At 38.4% G+C, this 22,918-nt stretch overlaps 1 protein-coding gene across 2 annotated transcripts in view; it reads left to right on the top strand.

Moving 5' to 3' along the window:
* LOC132819726 (echinoderm microtubule-associated protein-like 4) overlaps nt 1–22,918 on the top strand; it is a 292,630-nt gene that overhangs the window by 123,742 nt on the left and 145,970 nt on the right. For both annotated transcript variants that reach the window (XM_060831410.1, XM_060831409.1), the window contains exon 2: nt 21,373–21,555. In XM_060831410.1, coding sequence (XP_060687393.1) covers nt 21,373–21,555 — 183 coding nt within the window. The remainder of the gene's footprint in view (nt 1–21,372; nt 21,556–22,918) is intronic.

Here is a 22,918-nt window from a genome sequence, read left to right as displayed (position 1 = left end):
TCCTAAAGGTACAACACATCAAATAATTCTTTGCCCAGATAACTTTGGAATTGCCTTCATGTTTCCCTAAGTGAAGGTACATTCAATTGTCTTGGGAGACTGCTACTAAAAGAATGAACACATGTTGCATTCATTAGATCTGCTTTGGCCTTTGCAGTTTATTCTGAAGGTAAAACCCTCTTGCACTGGAAAAGTAGTGGAGCATTTACAATTCCAAGAGTATTGTCCCTGAGGATTGCTGACGTAGCAGAGGTTTGCTACGTTTAGCCAGAGCAAAACAGTCTGAAGTACTTGAGGCTTGTGATTGAAATTTTCAGGTAGTAAGTGCAGTTTTTTTTTAACAACTTTCTTGTAGTTGGGGTCTCACTACTTCTGAAAGTGAGCAGGATGTAATCTGCTGCTCTCCTCCCTCTGCCCTGCTCTTCAGTGTTTGGCGTGCTCATGCAGGCTGAAGGAACAGGCGGGTGTCTTGTGGAGTTTTTATTTGTGCCAACACAGAAGTGCTTTGTCACCAGCCATCTGGACTGGGAGGATATCCTTAGAATTTGAAGTATGTTGGAACTGTGCTTACTGTGAAATCATTGGAAAGCAAGAGAAAAACAGACCAAACTGATTTTTTTTCTAAAGAAAGCCAGGCGTGGAAGATGATTTTCCCAATGTGCCCTCAGTTTACTATGCCTCAACATTGCTCAATTTCTCCACTGGTAATTCATCAACCATTTAACAAGCTCACATTCTTGTTTTACCTTTTGTAATTGGTCTGAAATTTTAGTCACTGACATGTTTTGTCTTCAGTATAACATTACACATTGTGTGCAATTTAGAAAGGAAAAGTAGAAAGTACTGAACTTGTTATAAAATATTAATTAGAAGCTATGGAAAAAAATAATAAAATTAAGTTGAAATTGAGATGAATTTAAAGAGAATATCCACTTTTATCCCATGTTCTCCCTCGCATTTTTTAACATTTCTTTTAAGATTTTGCTCTCACCTTTTCCCTAGCTTCAAAATTGTTTGATAAACACAAAACCTGTACTGGTTTTAAATTTGGCTTTTGTTGCATGTCAGTCATGTTATTGTAAATGTGAGCTCTCTCTGTTTTATCTTAACTGCAGCAAAATTTGTGTTTTAAGTCTGGTAAGGGCTTTGTGGTAATCACAGTGCAAGGACTTGTATGTGTTATGGACCAGATCATAAGCCAATAGGATTTAGGGTGCCTTAAAATTCAGGTTTTTAAAACAGATTTTTTTAATAATTGGGTTTTAAACTAATTCATAGCAAATAGCAATTTTGTTTTTAGTTGGGAATCCTGCATTCTTTCGCCAAACATCATCACCATCTATAGAAACGGCACAAAACTCTTTAAACTGAAATGTCATTGTGTTAGAATGCTGCCATATAATGAAACTGGCAGTGGTATGCATTTATTTTTCTTTTAACTGCTGAACTTAATTTGAAGGTAGAGTTTGTTTGTCTGCCTTCGATTGCTTTTCAAAAAGTTGGAGAAAAATCATTGCCTGTCTCGAATATTAATGCTGTGATAACGTAGAAAGTTATACATGTTCTGGTTCATAAATAACATAACACTACTCTGACTTTGAGGACCCAACAATAAGCTGTGCAGTTACACTGGAAATTTATTATTCCTTAACTAGATCTTGATATATTGCTTGAGGAATTCAGCATTGTAATTTAGTCGAAGTTTTAATTTTAGCTGTAATTTTTTAACTTGGAATTTATTGTCACTGATTCTGTTTAATTCTCTAAGTCTAGCAAAGCAGTCTTAAAAAATGAACATTGTAAATGCTGGAAGTACATAAGTAATTTTTCTTTTTGCTTTTTCGTAACCTGACGAGGAATTTATGATCCTGCAGTTTTTAAGAATGGGATCTGAAACTCTTGCCTTCCGTTAAAAATGATCTAGATATTTTAACTTGGATTGACATGTGCAAGAGCATCAGGGTACGTAGAATATAGGTTATAATCTTGAAATTAGCATTGTGATGCCGTTAGAAGTTTCTCACAGTCTCCACATACGGCTTGATACGGCTTAATCGCATTGCAGGCGATTTAATGTTCTTGCCTGCAATGTTGAATAATTAGATAAACAAATTCTGCAAGGGAACGTGTGTTTTTGAAATAAATTTCATGTCTTCGCTTTGCAACAAGATGCTTCACCATGAATTGAAGATTTAATATCTCGTTGGAAGGTCTGACACAGCAATCTAATGTCATACTTCACTGTGAAGCCACATTTTATGTTTAGATATAGAGAGAAGGCCTTGAAGTCTCACATTGCACCTTAACCGAACGGAGATACTTTCTGATCATTCTACCCCATCCCACCCCAAACCACCCCAAAGTGACAAACCTCTAATTCAGGTGAAACTTGAACTCATTTAACTGAGCATATTATCACTAAGCTAACCTCAACAACAGGTGCTGCACTGAATAGTGATACTGATGTGATTAACCTAGTCAAGATTGAGTAGAGATAATATATTCTGCAGCTGTCTTATAAAATTTGGAAGTTAACCTATTTACAATGTCAGCAACTTGTAGGATGACAAAATATTCCAAGGTGCTTTGCATGTACTGTGTCATAAATGAGTTTTCAATCTATGAATATAGATTTTATGGAGTATATGATACTTAGAATTTAATGAATTAGCCTCAACTAATTAGAAATGATTTGTGAACCAATCAGCACTCTTTTTTTTCACACAGTAAAAAAGTGCTCATTTGTTGTACTGCTGAGTGGGAGATGGAATGCGTCAATAGCATGTCTTTTTTGTTCAGAAACGAGCTGGTTCTGAAATACCAAGTGACTAAGTCACATCTTCCCAGAGAGCTGGGTTCCAATCCATGGAAGAGTGGCGTCAATACTAGGGAAGGAGGGAGCTGTTCTGACAGGGCGGGTTCCACTTCTATGATGCTAGGATCAGTGTCCCTACTGTGGCTATGGATGGGGTGGATTCAGTTGCCTGTAAAGTTATGGAAATGGTTAAAGGGTTGGGGTGGGGTGGCGTTGGGATGGAGAAGAAGAGGAGGACGAGAAAAGGAAGATGAAACAAGCATTGTTAAGGTTTCCAGGACAAATAATAGGAAAGAGTTTGGAAAGGCTCAGGAATTTAACTTCAGGCACAGCAGAGAAGGAGACTACTATGAGAAGGGTGATGGTCAATGCAGGACTGAAGGTGTTGTACCTAATTGTATGTGGTAAATTAACTTGTAGTGCTGGAAGGCTCAAAATGAAGAAGCCTTCAGAAATCTGAAGTGCAAAGGAGACTTAGTCCAAGTTCAGGAGTGTTTAAGGTTAACATCAAAGTTCAATTGGCAGTTAGGAAGGCCACTACAATGTCAGCATTCATTTTGAAAGGGGTAGAATATAAGAACAGAGTTGTGCTGCTGAAGACATATAAGGCTCTGGTCAAACTGCATTTGGAATGTTGTGAGTTCATAAGATATAGGAACAGAATTAGGCCATTCGGCCTATCGAGTCTGCTCCACCATTCGATCATGGTTGAAATGCTCCTCATTCTCATGTTCCTGTCTTCTCTCCATTCCTCTTCAATCCACTACCAAGTAAAGATCTGTCTAGCTTCTCATTTATTCACTGCCTCAGCATCCACTGCACTTTTGAGGTTGCACAGATTCACAACGCTTTGGGAGAAGTAGTTTCTCCTCAAATCTGTTTTAAATTTGCTACCCCTTATCTTAAGATCACTCTTCCTAGAATGCCCTGCAAAAAGTAGTATCCATTCCATGTCTAACCACACTTGGTATTATCTTGAATACCTCCATTTGATATCCTCTCATTCTTCTGAATTCCAGAGAGTATACGCCTAAACTGTTCAATGTGTCTTCATACGATAAACCCCTCATCTCTGGGACCAATCTAGTGAACCTCTTCTCAACTGCCTGTAATGCCACAACACCTTCCCTCAAATTGGGGGCCAAAACAGTGCACAGTACTTAAGGTGCGGTCTCACAATACCCTGTACAGTTGCAAAATTACTTCCTTACCTTTTATATTTTATTCCCTTAGCTATAAAAGCCAACATTCCATTTGCTGTTTTTATTATTTGCCTTACTTGTATACTAGTTTTCATGGTACAAGTTAATTTACCACATACAATTAAGTACAACACCTTCAGTCCTGCATTGACCATCACCCTTCTCATAGTAGTCTCCTTCTCTGTGATTCATGATCCCTCTGCAGTGGAGCACCCCAAAGTGTCTCCCCATTAAGATAAAAGGCTGCCTTCTCAATTTTTCAAATCAAATGCATGACCTCCCACATATCCATGTTAAACTCCATCTGTCACATTTTAGCCAACTCTCCTAACCTATCCCTATCCATTTGTAAGGTTCTTATTTCCTCGTCGTAATTGATCATCCAGCCTATTTTTGTGTTGTCTGCAAATTTGGCTCTAGAGCCTTCTATCCCTGTTTTGAAGTCATTAATGTAGACTGTTGGGGTCCAAGGATTGGACCCTGTGGCACCCCAGTAGGTACATCTTGCCATCAAGGAAAAAAGCCCATTTATCCCAACTTTGTCTTCTGTCCATCAGTCAGTCATTTATCCAGGCTAATAAATTACCCTTAATCCCATATGATCCAACCTTGTGAATTAACCTTTTTTGCAGCACCTTATTAAATGCCTTCTGGATAAATTACATCTACAGCATCCCCATTATCCACTTTGCTTGTTACTTCCTTGAAGAACTCTAGCAAATCAGTCCAGTGTGATTTGCCCTTAAAACCATGCTAACTCTGATGGATAGCTTTTTGACTTTCCAAATGTCCTGATATTGCTTCCTTGATCATTCTAACATTTTTCCAGCAACAGATGTTAAACAATCTGGTGGGTAATTTCCTACTCTTTGCCTCCCAATCTTTTTGAATAAGGACATTATTAGACATTCTCCAATCCATTGGAATCTTTCCCGTGTCCAGGGAATTTTGGAATGTTGTAACCAATGGATCTACTATCTCAGCTACCACTTCCTTTAATACCCTAGGATGTAGGTCATCAGGCCAGGGGACTTGTCTGTTCTCAATCCTAATTGTTTGTTTAGTACCTTTTCCCTGGAGAAAGTGAGGTCTGCAGATGCTGGAGATCAGAGCTGAAAATGTGTTGCTGGAAAAATGCAGCAGGTCAGGCAGCATCTAAGGAACAGGAGATTCGACGTTTCGGGCATAAGCCTGATGAAGGGCTTATGCCCGAAACATCGAATCTCCTGTTCCTTGGATGCTGCCTGACCTGCTGCGCTTTTCCAGCAACACATTTTCAGCTCTGATCTCCAGCATCTGCAAACCTCACTTTCTCCTTGAAGATTTTAACCTACTGCGAATCCTCTTGCAAGGATGCCTTCCTTGAAGAAGCTCTCTTCCCCCCCCCCCCCCCATTCCTCATGAAGGGCTTATGCCCGAAACGTCGAATTTCCTGTTCCTTGGATGCTGCCTGACCTGCTGCCCTTTTCCAGCAACACATTTTCAGCTAGTACCTTTTCCCTGTCAATCTTGTTTGTTCCAAGTTCTATCTTATCTATTGCCTCTGACTTGACTCCAACAGGAGAGGTGCTATTGTTCTCCACAGTGAAAACTGAGGTAAAGTATTGATTCAGCATCTCTCTGTTCCTCACTACTAACTCTGATTTCATCTTCCAAGGGACCAATATTCACATTAATGATGCTCTTTCCTTTTATGTACCTATAGAAGATTTTGCTATTCTTTTTGATGTTTTTTTGCTAGTTTTCTTTCTTAATTTACTATAGCTCTTATTAATTTTTTATGGGCTCTGTATCTTAAGGAATGATGCTCTGGCATTGAGGGTGTCCAGAGGAGTTTTACAAGAATAATCCTGGGATGAAGAGCTTATCATACAAGGAGCAATTGAGGACTGTGGTTCTGAACTTGGAGTTCAGAAGGATGAGAGGAGATCTCACTGAAATGTATAGAGTACTGAGAGATCTGGACATAGTGGATGTTTCCACTAGTAGGGGAAACTATGAACTCAGGGCACAACCTCAGTGATGATCCTTTAAAACTGAGATGAAGAATTTCTTCAGCTCGAGGGTGATTAGCCTGTGGAACACATGGCCTCATTAGCCTTCAGAGGCAAAGTTATTGAGTGTATGTGAGACATTTTCTTGATTGGTAAGGGGACCAAGGGGTACAGGAAGAAGGCAGCAGAAAGGGGTTGAGAAACATATCAGCCATGATCAAATGATGGAGCAGACTCATTGAGCCAAATGGCAGAATTCTTCTCCTATATCTTATTGTCAAGCATATCTTTAGTGAGTAATTAATTATTTGAAGTGGTAATTGTCCTGTGCTGAATAATTTCAATTTCCCAAACCAATTCCCCTACCCTATTGCTCTATATTTCCCCTGACTAATGCACCTAGCTGACACATTCCTGAACACTGGGCAATTTAGCATGGCCAGTTCACCTGACCTGCACATCTTTGGACTGTGGGGGGAAAACTGAGCACCTGGAGGAAACCCACGCAGACACGGCGAGAATGTGCAGACACCACACAGACAGTAGCCAGAGGCTGGAATCGAACCCAGGTCCCTGAGGCAACAATGCTAACCACTGCACCACCATGCCACCCCCTAATCACTGAGCCATTACATATTGGTTAGAATCACAACCATAGTGGACTTGGTTTTACTTCCAACCAATTCGAAATGGGTAATGAAAATTATTTTTTCATTATTTCCATTGTTTCATTATTATAATGACCATAGTCTTCTGACTGTTGCTAACAAGGTTACTTGTTCAGATACTGACTGTGAGACCTCTTCACTGACAGCAGCCCTTTCTAAATTGTGTATACTTCTGTGTGAAAAATTGACCTTCATGTTGAATTTCAACCAATAATGTTTTTTTTTTGAAACCTTGAATCCATCTGACCAACAGATGTTGAAAACGGGGAAAGCACAATTCCAGGAGGATGACTGTTATAAAACGTTAAGACCGAATTCTCATGAAAATGTAAAATTTTAATTAAGTGCACCACTCTTTTTTTGAAATGTTACAAATTGGTGAGATTACATCTCCAATCCTGTGTATGGTTTTCACCTTCTTATTTAGGGAGGGACGTGAACGCATTGGAAGCCTGTTCAGAGGAGGCTTACTCGATTGATGGCTGCAGTGTGTGGCTTGGCTGATGAGGATAGGTTGCACAGGTTGGGCTTTCTTTTCACTACGTTTAAAAGACTGGTGACTTGATTGAAGTACGTAGATGATGAGTGATATCGACAAGGTGCTCATAGAAATGATGTTTCCTCATGTAGGTGAGTGCAGCAGTAAGGAGAGACTGTTTTAACATTAAAGGCACCTTTTAAGGACAGTCTCAAGAAAAAAAAAACTTCTCAGGTTGTGGGACTTTGGAACTCTGTGCCTCAGGTGTTGGAGGTTAGGTCGTTGTAGATTCTGGTTGGGCGAGAGAATTATCAGAAGTACACGGAAATGTGGAATGCAAAACACACCAGTCGTGATCTTGCAGAATAGTACAGGATGCTTGAGGGACTGAAGGCATAATTACACCTCTAAGTTCATACATTAGTATAAATTTAGAGATTGTTTTTCAAAGCTTAAATTGCATTAGATACAGTTTAAATTGAGATGTAGAGTTTAAACGTTTATCCAGTCTGGCCCAGCAGATATTATGAAATCCAGTCAGTATCTTGTTGCATAAGCACATAAAAAAATTGCTGGAACTGAAAAGACCACAGTTGATACCCTTTCTATCTTCCTAGTAATTGCATGATACATTGTCAATTGATCATACATAATTAATCTCTATAATAGATATAGAAATTATAAGTGGGTTATACAGTGGTGAAGATTCTTGGAAAATAAACCCAAGCTTTATCGAATTATTCATGCGTTGCATCCTCTGGGATAGCTTGCTAAAAGTAATCATTTTTTAAAATTTGTAGTGGTGAACCTTTCCTCTGAAACAAATTTGTTTTTTGTAAATTATTGCTTTCTGATACTGACATGACTAGCATGTCCCTTTTTATGGATCCCCAAGTGTCAGGTTAGAAGTATCAGTCATGCCATTTATTGATTTCCTATTATATTAAAACACTACAAGAGAGTATTGGAGCCATCCACGCATAGGTTTGAGTCAATGTTGCTCCGGTTATTAATTGCTGTCATTTCACAGTATAACATTATTGCAGTGTTGTGTGTTTTTGCAACTGAATGTGAAGTAATGAGAATTGATAAGTATCCTACTACTAATTAAAACCAGAAGAGCAAAATCAATAAATTAGTTTGGTTAGTGGTTGTGTACTTTGTACAGTGGACCAGATTATTTTGTGCAGTTATAGATCTGATGTTAAAAGAGGGGAAAGATAGAATATCCTGAGACAGTGTCCTGAACTTTGTAGTCATTCGTGAAGCAATTGCATTCATTGCTAACCTCTACAAATGCTACTAATAAATATTTTGTATTCATAATGCAGCAGCTTGGTTTGAACACTTTCTATTGAATTCCCATTAAGATGCCTGCAATGTGTATGCCTCATAGAAATCCTTCCTTTGTACAAAAGAATTGCATGCACTTTGAGTGAGCCATGTATCAAAAAGCACAAACTGTTCTTTGCATTGTTCATTATTCTTGGCAGACTCTGCACATTCATTGCACATACTGTTGTTACTTGTGTGTGTTCTTACTGGATATTAATCTGGGTGATGTGATTTCTCCTTAGAGTGTCATTGCTGTCATTTGTTGCTGCAATGGTACTGTTATTTCCCTTTTTGTGGGTATTATGGGCCTCTGGATTGATCCATGGACAGTGTAATTGATGAGTTCACACTTTTCCTGATCAGCTACCTTTAGTTAAGGAATAGCTTCTCCAGTAATGCAAATGTGCCTGCAGTTGTGACAGTATATCTGGTTGTTCACTTCCGCTGTATATGATCAAGGGGCTAGCTGCAGGATGCAAGTTGCTACTTCAGCTGACTTTTGAGAACATTGAATGTTAGTACTCTGGCTCTTCACTTCCAAGGCTGACAATAAGTTTGGCAGTCTTGTCAAATTAAATTTGACTTTCTGCCACTTCACATTGATATTATCACTCGTGTATTAGCACTTCTGACACCAGTTACTTTTTGAGATGATTTTTCATGCTTTCAGTAGGTCTTGTTTCTCCGCTCAAGGACGGTCTCATTTACGTCTCTTGGGCACTGCACTGCTGCTATGATTCTCAACTTTTCTGAATCTGGGCAAAGCTTTTTTTTGCTGTCTATGTATGACTTACGAACTTCATGTATCCTAAATTGTAATTTTTTTCCTATTCAGCTTCAGGTTTGCTTGGCCGGCTCTGATTAGCAGTCATATTGATTGTGGTCAGCAATGGCATCTTCCATTTTGTGTCTGCTTCTATAAACAAACAGTTCCTCCATATGGGAGGATTACTGTCTATCTTATGTTGATTGCATTGATGCTCTCAATTTTAGATTGTTTTGCTGTGATCATTTGTTGTACCACAGATGATGTCACTTTCTTGATTACCTTCTCCTTTTTCTAGCTCTTCTGTCTTGTCTTTCAGATTGTCCTTGAGGATGACCAGAATTTTCCTTAACAGTATCAGACCAATTCAGCAGCTGTTATCTGCATTGAGATAGTCTCCTGGAGGATATCCTGACCCTGTGAAACTGTTCTCTTACTGTGATAGAATCTGGTATGCAGTCAATGGTTTAGGATGCAAATTGCACATTGAGGGTTGCTAGTCCACACTTGAGACTTGCTTTGTCTGAGAGGAGTGGCTTTTGCTTGCTGTCTTAATCTGGACCCCAAAACTTCCTTCTTGTTATTCTCCTGGGCTCGCCGATTAATCTGTCCCCTCAGCAAAAGTATATTCACAATGTAAAGCTTCAACCTAATTTTTGATGACTTCATTTTTGGATCGACATATTGAGCCCCTTCACACAGGTCTGTGAAGGTCTTTATGTTCCATGACTCATCGGTGCCTGAGTGGCATTTCATGTTGATCTGATGTTCTCCTGCAGTGATTCCAACAGTCACGCACCATCAGTAACTGACCTAATGGAACCAACCTACTGTATGATTTGGAATGATTCACCAGAATCTTCATCTGATAGCTTCCCACTTGCCATTTGTATTTATTATGCTGCTTTTAGCCATACATTTGTGTGTAAAATGATTTAGCTTTGTGCAATAAGAACACTGCCGTCCTTATGCTGGGCATCACTTTTTTCTCTTTTGTATGATGGCCACAGCAGTATTTGGGCCAAGGTTATCTGCCATTTTAATGCACGACCCGGTGTGTTCTTCTTTAGCTAAACTATAGCTGCTGCTTTACAACCTCGGTAGTTCAACACGTCACTTACGTCCCTGACGGTACGATTTCCCCTCTCCGTTGATGTACTGACTGCTTGCATTTAATACAACTCCTGTTTAATTGCCTTTTAGTTGTGCAAACTCAGAGGACCCTGTCAGCTGAGTTAATGAAATCACATCTTAATCAATGTACTCTCTTTCTTTTGCCTTGGGTCCTAATATTAAGCTAGCTTCATACTGTTCTAAGTTACATTCATTTGTGGTTCAAGTATGCCATCAAGCCTTCCAAAATTTCAGCAGTCTTTTGCAGAATGCACTTTGAAACTTTCTCTTCCCAACAGTAATAAGAATGTAGGGTCAAGTTGCTGCTGCTTCAATGGATGTGTTGCTGTTTTATGATTTTCCCATTGCTGATAGAAAAAGTTTGTTTTGCTTCATATTACCTTTCATTTCAAACTGGAAGTAGGAGAGATAAAACTGCAGCTGCCTAGTGTTTTATCTGTGGCCTTTTCGTTCTTTTATGTGTTATTTTCAGTTGCTTGTTCCAACTTTAATGAATGTAAACGTTTCTGTTTCTCTCTGTCAGTAGCTGTGCTATTTTTACTGCTCTCCTATACTCAGTCTTAGCTTCACTTCTGACACCATCTCCTGTGTTCACAAGGCAGTAGTCTGGTCTGAACAATGCGAAAAATCACAACACAAGGTTATACTCCCAACAAGGTTATTTGGAAGCACTAGCTTCAGTAGCAATTGATGATGTCTTGAGGCTGGATGTGGAAGCTCTTATTCCTTTCTCTGTCACATTTAAAAGCTGGGCTTCTCTTCCTGCTGATAGAATTGCCTGAAAGACATTCTATTTTACTGAATTTGCCTTTGGAGCAGTTACTATTTAATGATTAAATAATCTATTATTCTGTTAGGTTTTCCAATAAGTTGTTACATTTTTTTTGTTGCATTTTAACTACAGTGTGTTTTGCTTCAAGACTAGTAGTTTAACCAATCAAATTATTTCTGGAGCACAATGCCTGGCACTTGCCTTTAGGGTAAGAAAAAGTTAGGTTCTACGCTAGCATCTTTTATATTTTGAAGGGGTTTGCTCTGGTCTATAACATGAGCCAACAGAATGTTGTCATTTGTGACTTCCTTTCTGATCAAGTCTATTCAACTAACATTTCTTTCAAATAGCTTAATTTAAGGTGGATATTAGATACATTCCAATAGTTTGTTATGAAGGTGTACTGTACCTTTTAAGAGAGTTAAAGCTTACAGAACCACTTGATACAGCACTAAGTGTAAATATTTCTGAACCCTCAAGTTTAACAATATCTTTCCAGTAGCAAAGATTCCAGAATTGGGTGCAGTATTCCTAAAGTGGTCTCATCAATGTTCTGGACAGCCACACATGACATTCCCCTCCTATACTCAATGCACTGACCAATGAAGCTGAAAATGTGTTGCTGGAAAAGCGCAGCAGGTCAGGCAGCATCCAAGGAACAGAAGATTCGACGTTTCGGGCATAAGCCCTTCTATGCCCGAAATGTCGAATCTCCTGTTCCTTGGATGCTGCCTGACCTGCTGCGCTTTTCCAGCAACACATTTTCAGCTCTGATCTCCAGCATCAGCAGACCTCACTTTCTCCACTGACCAATGAAGGCAAGCGTGCCAAATACCTTTTGCTTCCACTTATAAACATCCGACTCCTCCTTTAAGCAGTCTTTCCTGACAACAAATACATTTCTTCTCAATTGTCACTGTGTCACAAAAAATCTTTGCCATTCATTCATTAGCACCATACACGAGTTTACAAATATAGCCAAGCTATTTTGACCAACACACCTGTACTTGTGTCGTCAGATTTTTTATCTTTAAAAAGTTGGTGTCTTTATTTTTGATGAGTCATCTTGGACACTGTAGATGAAAGGGATTCAGTTTCTTAACATGATATGAATATGCCATTCACATTTTACAGCAGTGTTGTTTTGTTAAAAATATTAAGCTGAGCTTGATAATTCTCTATGATGCTTCGTAATTCGCAGCGTAGAACACCGAAAAGCGTATGACCACCAACAGTATTGATTAGTGAATTGTAACTGTTACCTGGGGTTAGTTGGAAAGGTATTGCAGTCTTAGGCTCCAACATTAGAGCCATATTTCATGTAAGATAGCTCATAATTGTTCACGTAGCACCATGTGCATGTGCCATCAAAACAAAAATTAGCAAATGGGAGTTAATTGGTAAGTTATTTTCAGCAGCTGTATTTTAACTTATAGGCTCGTAAGGTTTAAGTACTGGCCAGGAGGCCTGAATATGACCTTGGCACCTACTTTAAGATCAAAATCTATAAGGAGCAAAGCAATAAACAACATTTGGAAGAATCATGATGAACAATTATCACTCTTAACAGAACGAGATGGAACATGGGGATAATTCTATGATATGATACCTCTTTGACACAGCAGTATGTTTTTCTAAGACCAAGCGCAATATTTTGGCCCTTGACAGACACAAAATGTCTTCCATAGTTGGGCATCAAGATATTGATGCCAACGTCATCCATTGGTTCCTTTGGACGTGTATTACTTTGGTTAGTTTTTATTTAGTTTTGTAACTAAGCGGATAATGACAAGAGCATAAGAAGCTTATGATCAAACTTTATTTTGGCATGTGCACCTACTCACATATTGCTATTGGTGCACAGTGAACTTATCTTTTCTATTATGATAATGTACATCAGGAGTGCAGTCCTTCCCCTACTGAACAACACGTATGCATTTAAAAACCTGAATGTTAATTTGTCAAAATAAAAGATTACAAATCCATGCCATTTGAAAATCAGATTTACTACTTCATCCCTACTAAACTGCAATTTCACATTGAAAGTAAGATGCAGCATACATAAACTTCTGGAAAACATCCATCTTTGGATTATAATTGACTGCTTCATCCGGATATGAAAGGAATGTACTTTGCCAGGCTAGGTTTTATTTACACAGCTGTACACCAGTCACAGATTATGGTCAACTCTCTATTTTCACAAAATCACTGTTCAAAAATATACAAGTGTAGGAAAAAGAATTTGTTTATGTAATCACGTTTTTTTTTCCCAAAGCGTTGAACATATTTCAGTTAATCCTCAGCTATAGTTTTATTACAGTAAGATCTCTTCATCCTGATGGTCTCTGGGAACACGTCCAGGCAATTCACTGTTTTAAGTTTGCCTTTGTTTCCAATAATTATATCCAATAGCCGTGACTGAAACACTCAACCAGTTTCCATCACATCATGTACACGTAACATTTTAGTGTTTTATATATTAAAAGTGGAGTTATTTTTCATTTTAAAACGTTATTAAGAGTGCCACGTAAGAGTAATTATCAAAGAAAATCACGTCATTTGTTTATGATCTGAACAAAATGCTGTATAGAAATTATACATTTAAAACAAAAATTGACATTTCATCTGATCTAAAATGGTTGTTATGCATGAAAAGGCCCAACTGTCCACTTTTCGTGAATGATTCATATACACTGATCTGCTATATCAATAACATTTTTGACTAACTTCTCATTTATAATCTGTGTATGCTACATTATTATTTCTTCTCCACTTTAATAACTAATAATCTCACTCTTTTGTAAACTCAAAATCTGATTAAATTGATTTCTTTTAAATTCATTTGGACTGGGAGAAAGGTATCCAAGGGAACAGAATCCTTTGTAAATTAATTTTGCTGCAATCATCCAAGAGAGCTGGTGAGTAATAGTGAAAAGGTTTATTTACTTATTCTCCTGTCAATATTCAGCTCATCCCTCCTCACCCTGCAGCCTGACTACTTCGGTATCCCATTTAGAGTTGTAATAACTTGGGGGGACCTCACCTGGGATCTGATTATTAGTGGTACACCCTGGTGGCAAGAATACAGCTGTTTTTTGACAGTGTAATATTGACAGGAGAATGAGTAAATGCACCTTTTGACTATTATTCACCCTAAAGCCCTAACCCCAAAAGCATATTAGCTAATATCTTATGGTCTGTAGATACTGTATTCAACATTGTGTTTTCTATTATGCTGTAATAATAGAAGCATCTAAAAAACTGCAGGAAATTTAAGTGAATGTTTATACATTTACATACTACTGGGAAAACACACATATCTAAAAGCACAATGGAACATGAAGGCTTCAGACAGACTTACATCAACAAGTAAATCTCATTTTTGATCACCTCCAACATCAATACCATCGTCAATGAAGTGACATATTACAATATATGAATTAACAGCCTTATCAAAATAAATTTGCCAAAATGATACAGTTGGGTACATGGGAAAGATGACCAAATGTTTGATTAAGGATAGAGAAATAGAAAGATGGAGTCTTCGGGAAAGAATTTAGGACTTTAGGACTTAAACAGTAGTTAACAGCAGGCCTGTAAATCAGAAATATGTAAAAGTTTGAAATTGGAGAAGAGGTGTGGTCTCAGAAGTTTGTAGGATGTGAGAAAGCTAAAAAGAGATTGGAGAAAGGTTTTGGCAGAATTAGAAAAGAAGGATGATAGAGTTAATAAATTGTAGCATTCCCAGATCAGAAACCAGTTTAGATCAGTGAACAAATGCCATGAGGATTAGGAGTGCACAGTATATAGAACATCTTTGGAATGCTGATGCACTGAATTGAAAAAGGAAAGAAATCATATAGTGGGTTCCTTCCTCAAATGTTCTCAGCAATTACAATTAGGACTTGGGGGTTTTAATAGTTTGATTAGAGTATCCTATGGGAGGCTGTGGAAATGGAAAGACAAGTTCCAACGATCAGAGTTGGAGTTTGCACAGCTTCGCTAGGAGGTGAAATGTAGAAGTGATAAAGTTGGCACAGCCCACAAGATTTATCTCCTCCTCAGATAATAAGCTAGGTATGTATCTGTTTGCCCATGCTTGAGGATAGTCTTCAAACTGAACTTCCTTTCTTATGAGGACAAATATGGACTGGAATTTTCTATTTGCAAGTAATTGACAGTGATCATGGAAGATTTGTGATTGTGATAACAAAACCAAAATTCAATCAACACAATTTCCAACATAATTTAGATCCACATTCCAAATTATACCCAAGATAGAAACTTGACTATGTAGTTTGCGTAGCTTCTTAAACCATAATGTGTGTCAGCTCAGGAGCAAATTTACAGTGCGATTTAGGCACATTTGGCAATGGTAAGCTTTGCTGTTATCTGCAATCTCTGTTCCAGATTTCAAGTTGGAAAAGTGGCAAAACTGTCTACATCCACTGGCGTTATTCAACTTCAACAGACAGCAATTTCTGATGTTCATAAACATGACAACAATAATAACGATTATTGAAAATTACAATGGTGTAAACAAATAATGTTATACTTGCAGAAAGACAAATATATCAAAATGTTTTTTTTCAAAAAAAGATATTAAATTAGTTTTTAAAGTATAAAACAGTTCAGCTGCTACCATCGTTACATTGTAACATCTTACTTCATTGTCTGCAAAATTTATTGAAAGAAAAGATAATCACTTCAGTTGACAAAGCTCTAGCCAGAGAAACAATAGCCAACCTCCTGGACAGGCAGAACACACAACACAACAGGGAACCTATCAACAAGGACTGCATACTCAAACTATTAGACCTGTGTTTGACGACACACTTCACATTCAGCAACCACATATATGAACAGATCAATGAAATGTCTGAGCTCACCCACCTCTGGGTCATAGCAGAAGCAGTGATGCAACGACTGCAACAAACACCCCTACCACAACCCGAACCCAAACTCTGAATCAAATACATAAATGACACTTTTGTTATCATTAAGAGAACAGAATTTGAGAACATATGCTGGATTATCAAAACCAAACTTTCTGGGATCATATGTACAAAAGAGGAGGAAACCTAGAGGAGGGGTGGCATGGTGGCTCAGTGGTTAGCACTGCTGCCTCACAGCACCAGGGTCCCAGGTTCAATTCCAGCCTCTGATGACTGCCTGTGTGGAGTTTGCACATTTTCCCCATGTCTGCATGGGTTTCCTCCGGGTGCTCCAGTTTCCTCCCACAGTCCAAAGATGTGCAGGTCAGGTGAATTGGCCATGCTAAATTGTCCATAATGATAGGTGCATTAGTTAGAGGGAAATGGGTCTGGGTGTGTTACTCTGCGGAGGGTCGGTGTGGACTGGTTGGGCTGAAGGGCCTGTTTCCACACTGTAGGGAATCTAATCTACAATCCGCTCCCATTCCTGGCTGTGATGGTACAAATCTTCGAGTAAAAAATGAGGTCTGCAGATGCTGGAGATCACAGCTGAAAATGTGTTGCTGGTCAAAGCACAGCAGGCTAGGCAGCATCTCAGGAATAGAGAATTCGACGGCTTATGCTCGCAACGTCGAATTCTCTATTCCTGAGATGTTGCCTGGCCTGCTGTGCTTTGACCAGCAACACATTTTCAGCTGTGATGGTACAAAGAACAGTGAATGCACCAAAAGAGTGTACAGGAAAGCCACACATGCCGACCAGGTCCTGAATTCTGACAGCAACCATCCAGACACACTCAAGAGAAGCTGCATTAGGATCCTGTTCAAAAGGGCTGCAACAAACTGTAGGACTCACGACCTATGAAGGGAAGAAGAAGAACATCTTACAGAGTATTCACCAAGAACTGATATCCACGCAACTTCATCCGCAGATGCCTAACAGACAAACCATGCAATAAGGACACGATACTAGCCATGCTACCTTGCATAAAAAAGACATCTCTGAATTGACGGCCAGACTTCTCCGCCCCACTGGGATTTGTGACAGCCCATAAACCAACAGCCACGCTCAGACAACAACTCACCAGAACAAAAGATCTTATATCCAACATGTGCAAGAATAATATAATTTACAGGATTCCATGCAAAGGCTGCACAAAACACTATATTGGGCAAAAAGGCAGACAACTAGCAATCTGCATCCAGCAATATCAACCAGCCATTGAAGGCCATGACCACCTGTCCCTAGTAGCTATATACATAAATTTGACTGGGACAACACAACGATCATAGGACAAGCTAAACATAGGACTGCCAGAGAATTTCTAGAAATATGGCAATCAGCCATGGACTGATTTTGCAAAACGTCTGCAAATCAATTTCCCAGCTCGCCGAACAAACCCACAACCGTGACAACCAGTACCCGAGCTACAAAGCTTTACACAAACCTTCACTTCTAAATAGAGTCTAACTAGGGTTTTATATAACTGCAGGATAATGTCTGCATCCTTGAACTTCAGTCCTGTAGATTCAAAGTCCAGCATTCCATTAGCTTTCTTGATTATTTTCTGCACATATTTGTGACATTAGAAAAACCTATGCACCTCAAGACCCAAGTCTCTTCGAACATCCACTGTATTTAACTTCATGACATCTGGAAAGAGCCCTGAACTACCTTTTTTCAGTCCAAATTGGATAACCTTACATTTGCTTAAGTTACAGGAGAAAAACAGCTGTTTAATGGCCCTCGCCTGTCTTGACCTAATTAACTATAACTTTCAGGAAATGTTAGGGAACCTTGTTTTTCTAAAGCAGTAGTCCAGTTTTGGTGCTAACCTTCTAATGTCGTGAGCCCGTCCTCTCCCACAACATCCTCCTACCACCTTCAATTTGATCTAACTTTCCTCATTTTTGTGTACAGCATTCTAGTTTACAAGGAATGCTTGATCCCTGCCTGCCCCAAGTTAACCACAATGTAATTGTTCATTGGCTGGTCCTTGCTGCTTGGTGGGTGTTACATTTACCCTGTCAAACTTTTAAAGTCTGCCCAACAATGCTGCCTTGATTTATTGCCCACTCGGCCTATTTTAATCTCAGCATTTGGCTTAGCACCATCTGTTTGTCCAGTTATCAAGCAGCCCAGTCCACATATCCCAACCCCTGCCAGCAAGATAGGAAATGTTCCACTCAATCACAGTTTGATCTGCATCTGTGCTTGCAGTTTTCAGTTATGCAAAAGCAAAATTCTGCAGATGCCTTTTTATCTGAATTAAAAACACAAAATGCTGAAAGAATTCAGCTGTGGCAGCACCTAGGGGGTATACATAGCTGACCTTTTTCCAAGACTGGGAGAAATTAGGGATATGTTTTTCAGCAAGTACAAATGTGGGGTAGCATTGAGAAAGAAAGGTTTGCAATTGGCTGGATACAAGTAAGAATGTGCTTTCTGTGCATAATAAGGAAAAAATCTTAATTCAAAGGCGATATTAGGATGAATGATGAAGAACTGAATAAAGTGGTAGGTTTAAAGATGAGAGCGATGGGGAGAGCCTTCCAAAGCTTTAAGCCTAAAAACTTCCTGAAGGTCAGGAAATTGATGCTTGGGGTGTATGTGTGGCTGGGGAATGGAAAGAGTTGCAAACTTGTAGATTTCTTAATATCTTAAATCATGGAAGGCTAGATGGGTTTGGAATTTTGTATTTAGAAATGTTTTAAAATATAAATTATTTCATGGGAATAAATATAAAGTACAGAGGGCTCTTCTTAATCTTCACAAAAGTAAAACTTTGCGAATAATGTATTTACTATGCAGACACAGCGTGCTTTATTTAAATAAGCTTCTGGTAATATCCCGAGTGTCTTCAAAAGGTGATTGAGATATGTCATTGGTTTGTCTTGAAGTAGCTGTTTGTGAAGCAAGAAAAAGCTTAGAATGCTATATAGTACACATTTTAGCCTTTTGGAATGTTGGATGACATTCATATATTGGCCCTTTGCCTTAATACTTGAAACTAAATTGTCCAGGATTTGGAACTTACATTTCTGAAATGTCTATATTTTAATATTCTGAATCTCTGCAGGCTAAATAGAATTTAAGGTATTTGGAACTGGAACCTATTTTTATAAAAGCTATTTATAATAAATATGAAATTACTATCAGTTTTGCTGCAGTAAGATCTTTTTTCGAAAATAAATTATTTTAGCACTTGTAGTATTTTCATAGAACCATTTTGCTTTAAAATGCATTTTAGTGGATAGTTGGCTAATTTTACTCCAGTTCTAAATTGGCATGCCACTGTTTCACTTTTTGTGGAAATTTTCTTTATAGAACTGCCGGTCTGGGTTCAAGTGTTTTAACTTAGCTGCTCGGAGGAGGAATGTAGGAATTTAATTCAGTGCATTAAATATCTTTAACTGGAACCTGCTTTTCCTTCTTTTGCTTTTTAAGATCTATTGAAAACCTAAAAACCATATGTACAGTACCATATTCTAAAATATTCCCTCTGTTAATGCAGGTCGTTACGTTATTAGGCGACAGTTGTGTTCTTGTGTAACCTTTGATGTTAGAAAATTCCACCATGGAATACTTCTGTAGAAAATTGCGCTGTATAAGATTGCTAATAGAAAATCGCTATATACGTTCATTAGAAAGTTCACGTTATCCAAACAGCATCCACAATTCATCAGTCATGTTATAGCCAATTCATGCTGACAAAACGTGCATTGTAACAAAACAACCTGCATATTATATTGAACATTTTGATAAAGAACTTATCCCAAAGTGTCTGTCTCAAGCAGGAGTTTAGAAACATAAATATGAAAATGGGCTTAATTGAGACAAATTCAAAATAATACATACACAGAATATTTATTTCTGAAGTATACAGCAAGGAATGCATGAAAAATGAGTGCTTCCTAGAGTTAGCTAACCAGATTAATTACTTATATGCAAATTAAATAGAAGTTCTGGATAGACTAACAGAACCCTACAAATAAATTTTCAGAAATAGTTTGTGTTCATCCCACAATTGTTCAAAGACTAGGATGTAATCTGTTGAACATCATGGATAAGGTACCTCAAAATAGTGAACAATTTAATGGGATGTCCATTTTCCAAAGCAAATTATCCAAAGAGTTGATGCACACTAGACTGGGGGAAAAAAAGAAGTATGTTTCAATTAGGTAAACTGTAAGGAAGTCCAAATAAGGACCAGACTGACAAATCATCATTGGAAAATCCTTAAGTATAAGAAGGCAATGGTGTGATATCACTGAACTAGTTATCTAGAATACTAGGCCAATATTCTGGTGAAATTGGCTTGAATCTCATCATGGCAAGCCCTGACTTTGACTACACCTATTCAAAGCTTATCAAACTTTTTTTCTTCAATAATTGGTTGTCAAAAGGGAGCAAATAATGAACTCACTGCAACCCTCACTTCATGCTCACCCACCTTTAGCGTGCAGTCCCACATTGATTCTAGGTCTCGAGTGAATGTTATCAGTGCCACTACTCTGCTGGGACTGGTGACCCAAACCTGCTGACCTTTGGCTGGTGGGACTTTGATCATTGGGAAACTCAATTGCATAAAAAGCTTAGCAATGACTAATTGTTTGCATGAAGGACATTAGATTTGGCCAGGCCTCCTGCGCAGAACATCCCTGCTGCTTCTCCACCCAGTGTGTACGATGGCCCGCCAGTGTCCTGAATCAGAATCTCTCCGTTCTTGACCTCTTCCAGGTTGTCTGTCTTCAGTTACAAACATTTCAAAGTTTCAGTTGGTTCATTTGCAGCCTCTTCTCTAATGTTAAGCCTAACTTATTAACTTCTCAATGTAAAATAGTTATTAATTTCTGAAATCTTTTTGTGCCTTAAATTTTGTATTATTGGGAAAAAAAATTCTTGAAGGTGTTTGTCCTGCATTCATCAGGTCACTTTTCAAGAAATGCTAACATAAAAGGCAAACAACTGTATGTGAGAAGACTGCTTCTATCAGTGATGATTGGTTAACCATCACCATAGAATATGCACTAGTTAAGTGTCTAATATTGAACTGCTGAGCTTTGTTTAAATTCTTAACCAAGCAAGTTGCCTCTGTATGGTGAAGACATTGCTCTAAGAAATGAACCAGAGAATGGTTGTCAGCTATTTTTGATTAGAAATGAGAGCAGTTTGCAAATTAGTTCTGAAAGCAATACCATATAACTATTTACAGCTCACTTCTGTAAATTTTCATCAGACCTTTAGCTCAGTTTTGTTTTTCTATCTGTTTAGATGATAGCATATCTGGTGCAAGCACATCAGATGTCCAAGACCGCCTTTCATCCCTTGAATTGAGGGTCCAACAGCAGGAGGATGAGATCACAGTGCTGAAAGCAGCCTTGGCTGATGTACTCAGACGCTTAGCCCTGTCTGAAGATCAGACTGCCTCCATGAGGAAAACGGCACCTGGGAAAGGTGAGATATATTGTAGTAAATACCCATGCATAAATATTTATTGATTTGTTTACTTGACATGCTATAGTTGTGGTTAAAGAATATCCAACAAAAATTTTGATTATATATTAACTTAGCAATGTCAGAAACAAGTTAACTTGAAACTCTTTTAAAACACTGCACATTAGTTTTTCTTCGTATGATGTCTTGGGTTCTTTAAGATGTTTGCAGCATAAATTTGGTTGCATACATTTGTGACTTGAAGACTCTATCAACAAATTGTTATTAATTTGACACCGATGTTTGAATCCTCAAACAATTTCATAGTTCGGTCTTTAATCAAAGGTTTCTCTCAGATTAAAGTGTGAAAACGCTAGGTTTTTTCCACTGTAAAAATTTCAGCTTAAGCTCTTCTGAAGTGACTGCAGTATTTACATATTCTTTAAATTTGCTGACCTTGTTCTGAAGAACAAGGGGATAGAAGCACTACTCTAAAATGGAAACACAAAGTATTAAAATTGTGCAAATCAGTAAGGATCAAAAAAATTTATACTCAAACTGGCCTACTTTGTTTCAGTTATTAGATTAGACTTACAGTGTGGAAACAGGCCCTTCGGCCCAACAAGTCCACACCGACCCGCCGAAGCGCAACCCACCCATACCCCTACATTTACCCCTTACCTAACACTACGGGCAATTTAGCTTGGCCAATTCACCTGACCCGCACATCTTTGGACTGTGGGAGGAAACCGGAGCACCCGGAGGAAACCCACGCAGACACGGGGAGAATGTGCAAACTCCACACAGTCAGTCGCCTGAGTCGGGAATTGAACCCGGGTCTACAGGCGCTGTGAGGCAGCAGTGCTAACCACTGTGCCACCGTGCACCGTTTTTTGGAAACTTGTAACTCCTAAGTGAGATATCAGTGCTTATGTGGAATTCTTCTTTGTGATTGTAATAATAATTCCTATTTTTTTTTGTTCATTCTTGGGATGTATACTTGTAAGTCTGCTTAGATATCCATAATTGCTCTTGAGGTTGATGGAGCATAACCTTCTTGAACACCTATTGTTCATTTGGATTATAGTGTGTTGTGACTTTTACATAAATAACTAGTGCTACATAATTCCAAAGGACAGGAGTGCACAATATTACTGCAGATATACAGATATGCACAGACTAAATCAGATAAGGATAACAGTGAAATGTGTAGATTTTTGGGACAGTTGAATTGTTTCATTATTATTAATACTAGTTTGTTCAAGATTGATTTAATTAGTTGAATTTAAATTGCAAAGTACAGGTAGTGAAAATTAGACTCATGTCTCTGTGTCATGAGTCCATAGGTATGTGCAAGAGTAGAGCATGTTGTGTTATTCAGTGA

Source organism: Hemiscyllium ocellatum, chromosome 10 (assembly GCF_020745735.1).
Source record: "Hemiscyllium ocellatum isolate sHemOce1 chromosome 10, sHemOce1.pat.X.cur, whole genome shotgun sequence".
Lineage (NCBI taxonomy): Eukaryota > Metazoa > Chordata > Chondrichthyes > Orectolobiformes > Hemiscylliidae > Hemiscyllium > Hemiscyllium ocellatum.
The sequence above is the reverse complement of the archived record's forward strand: the minus strand, read 5'-3'. Positions and strand labels throughout refer to the sequence as shown.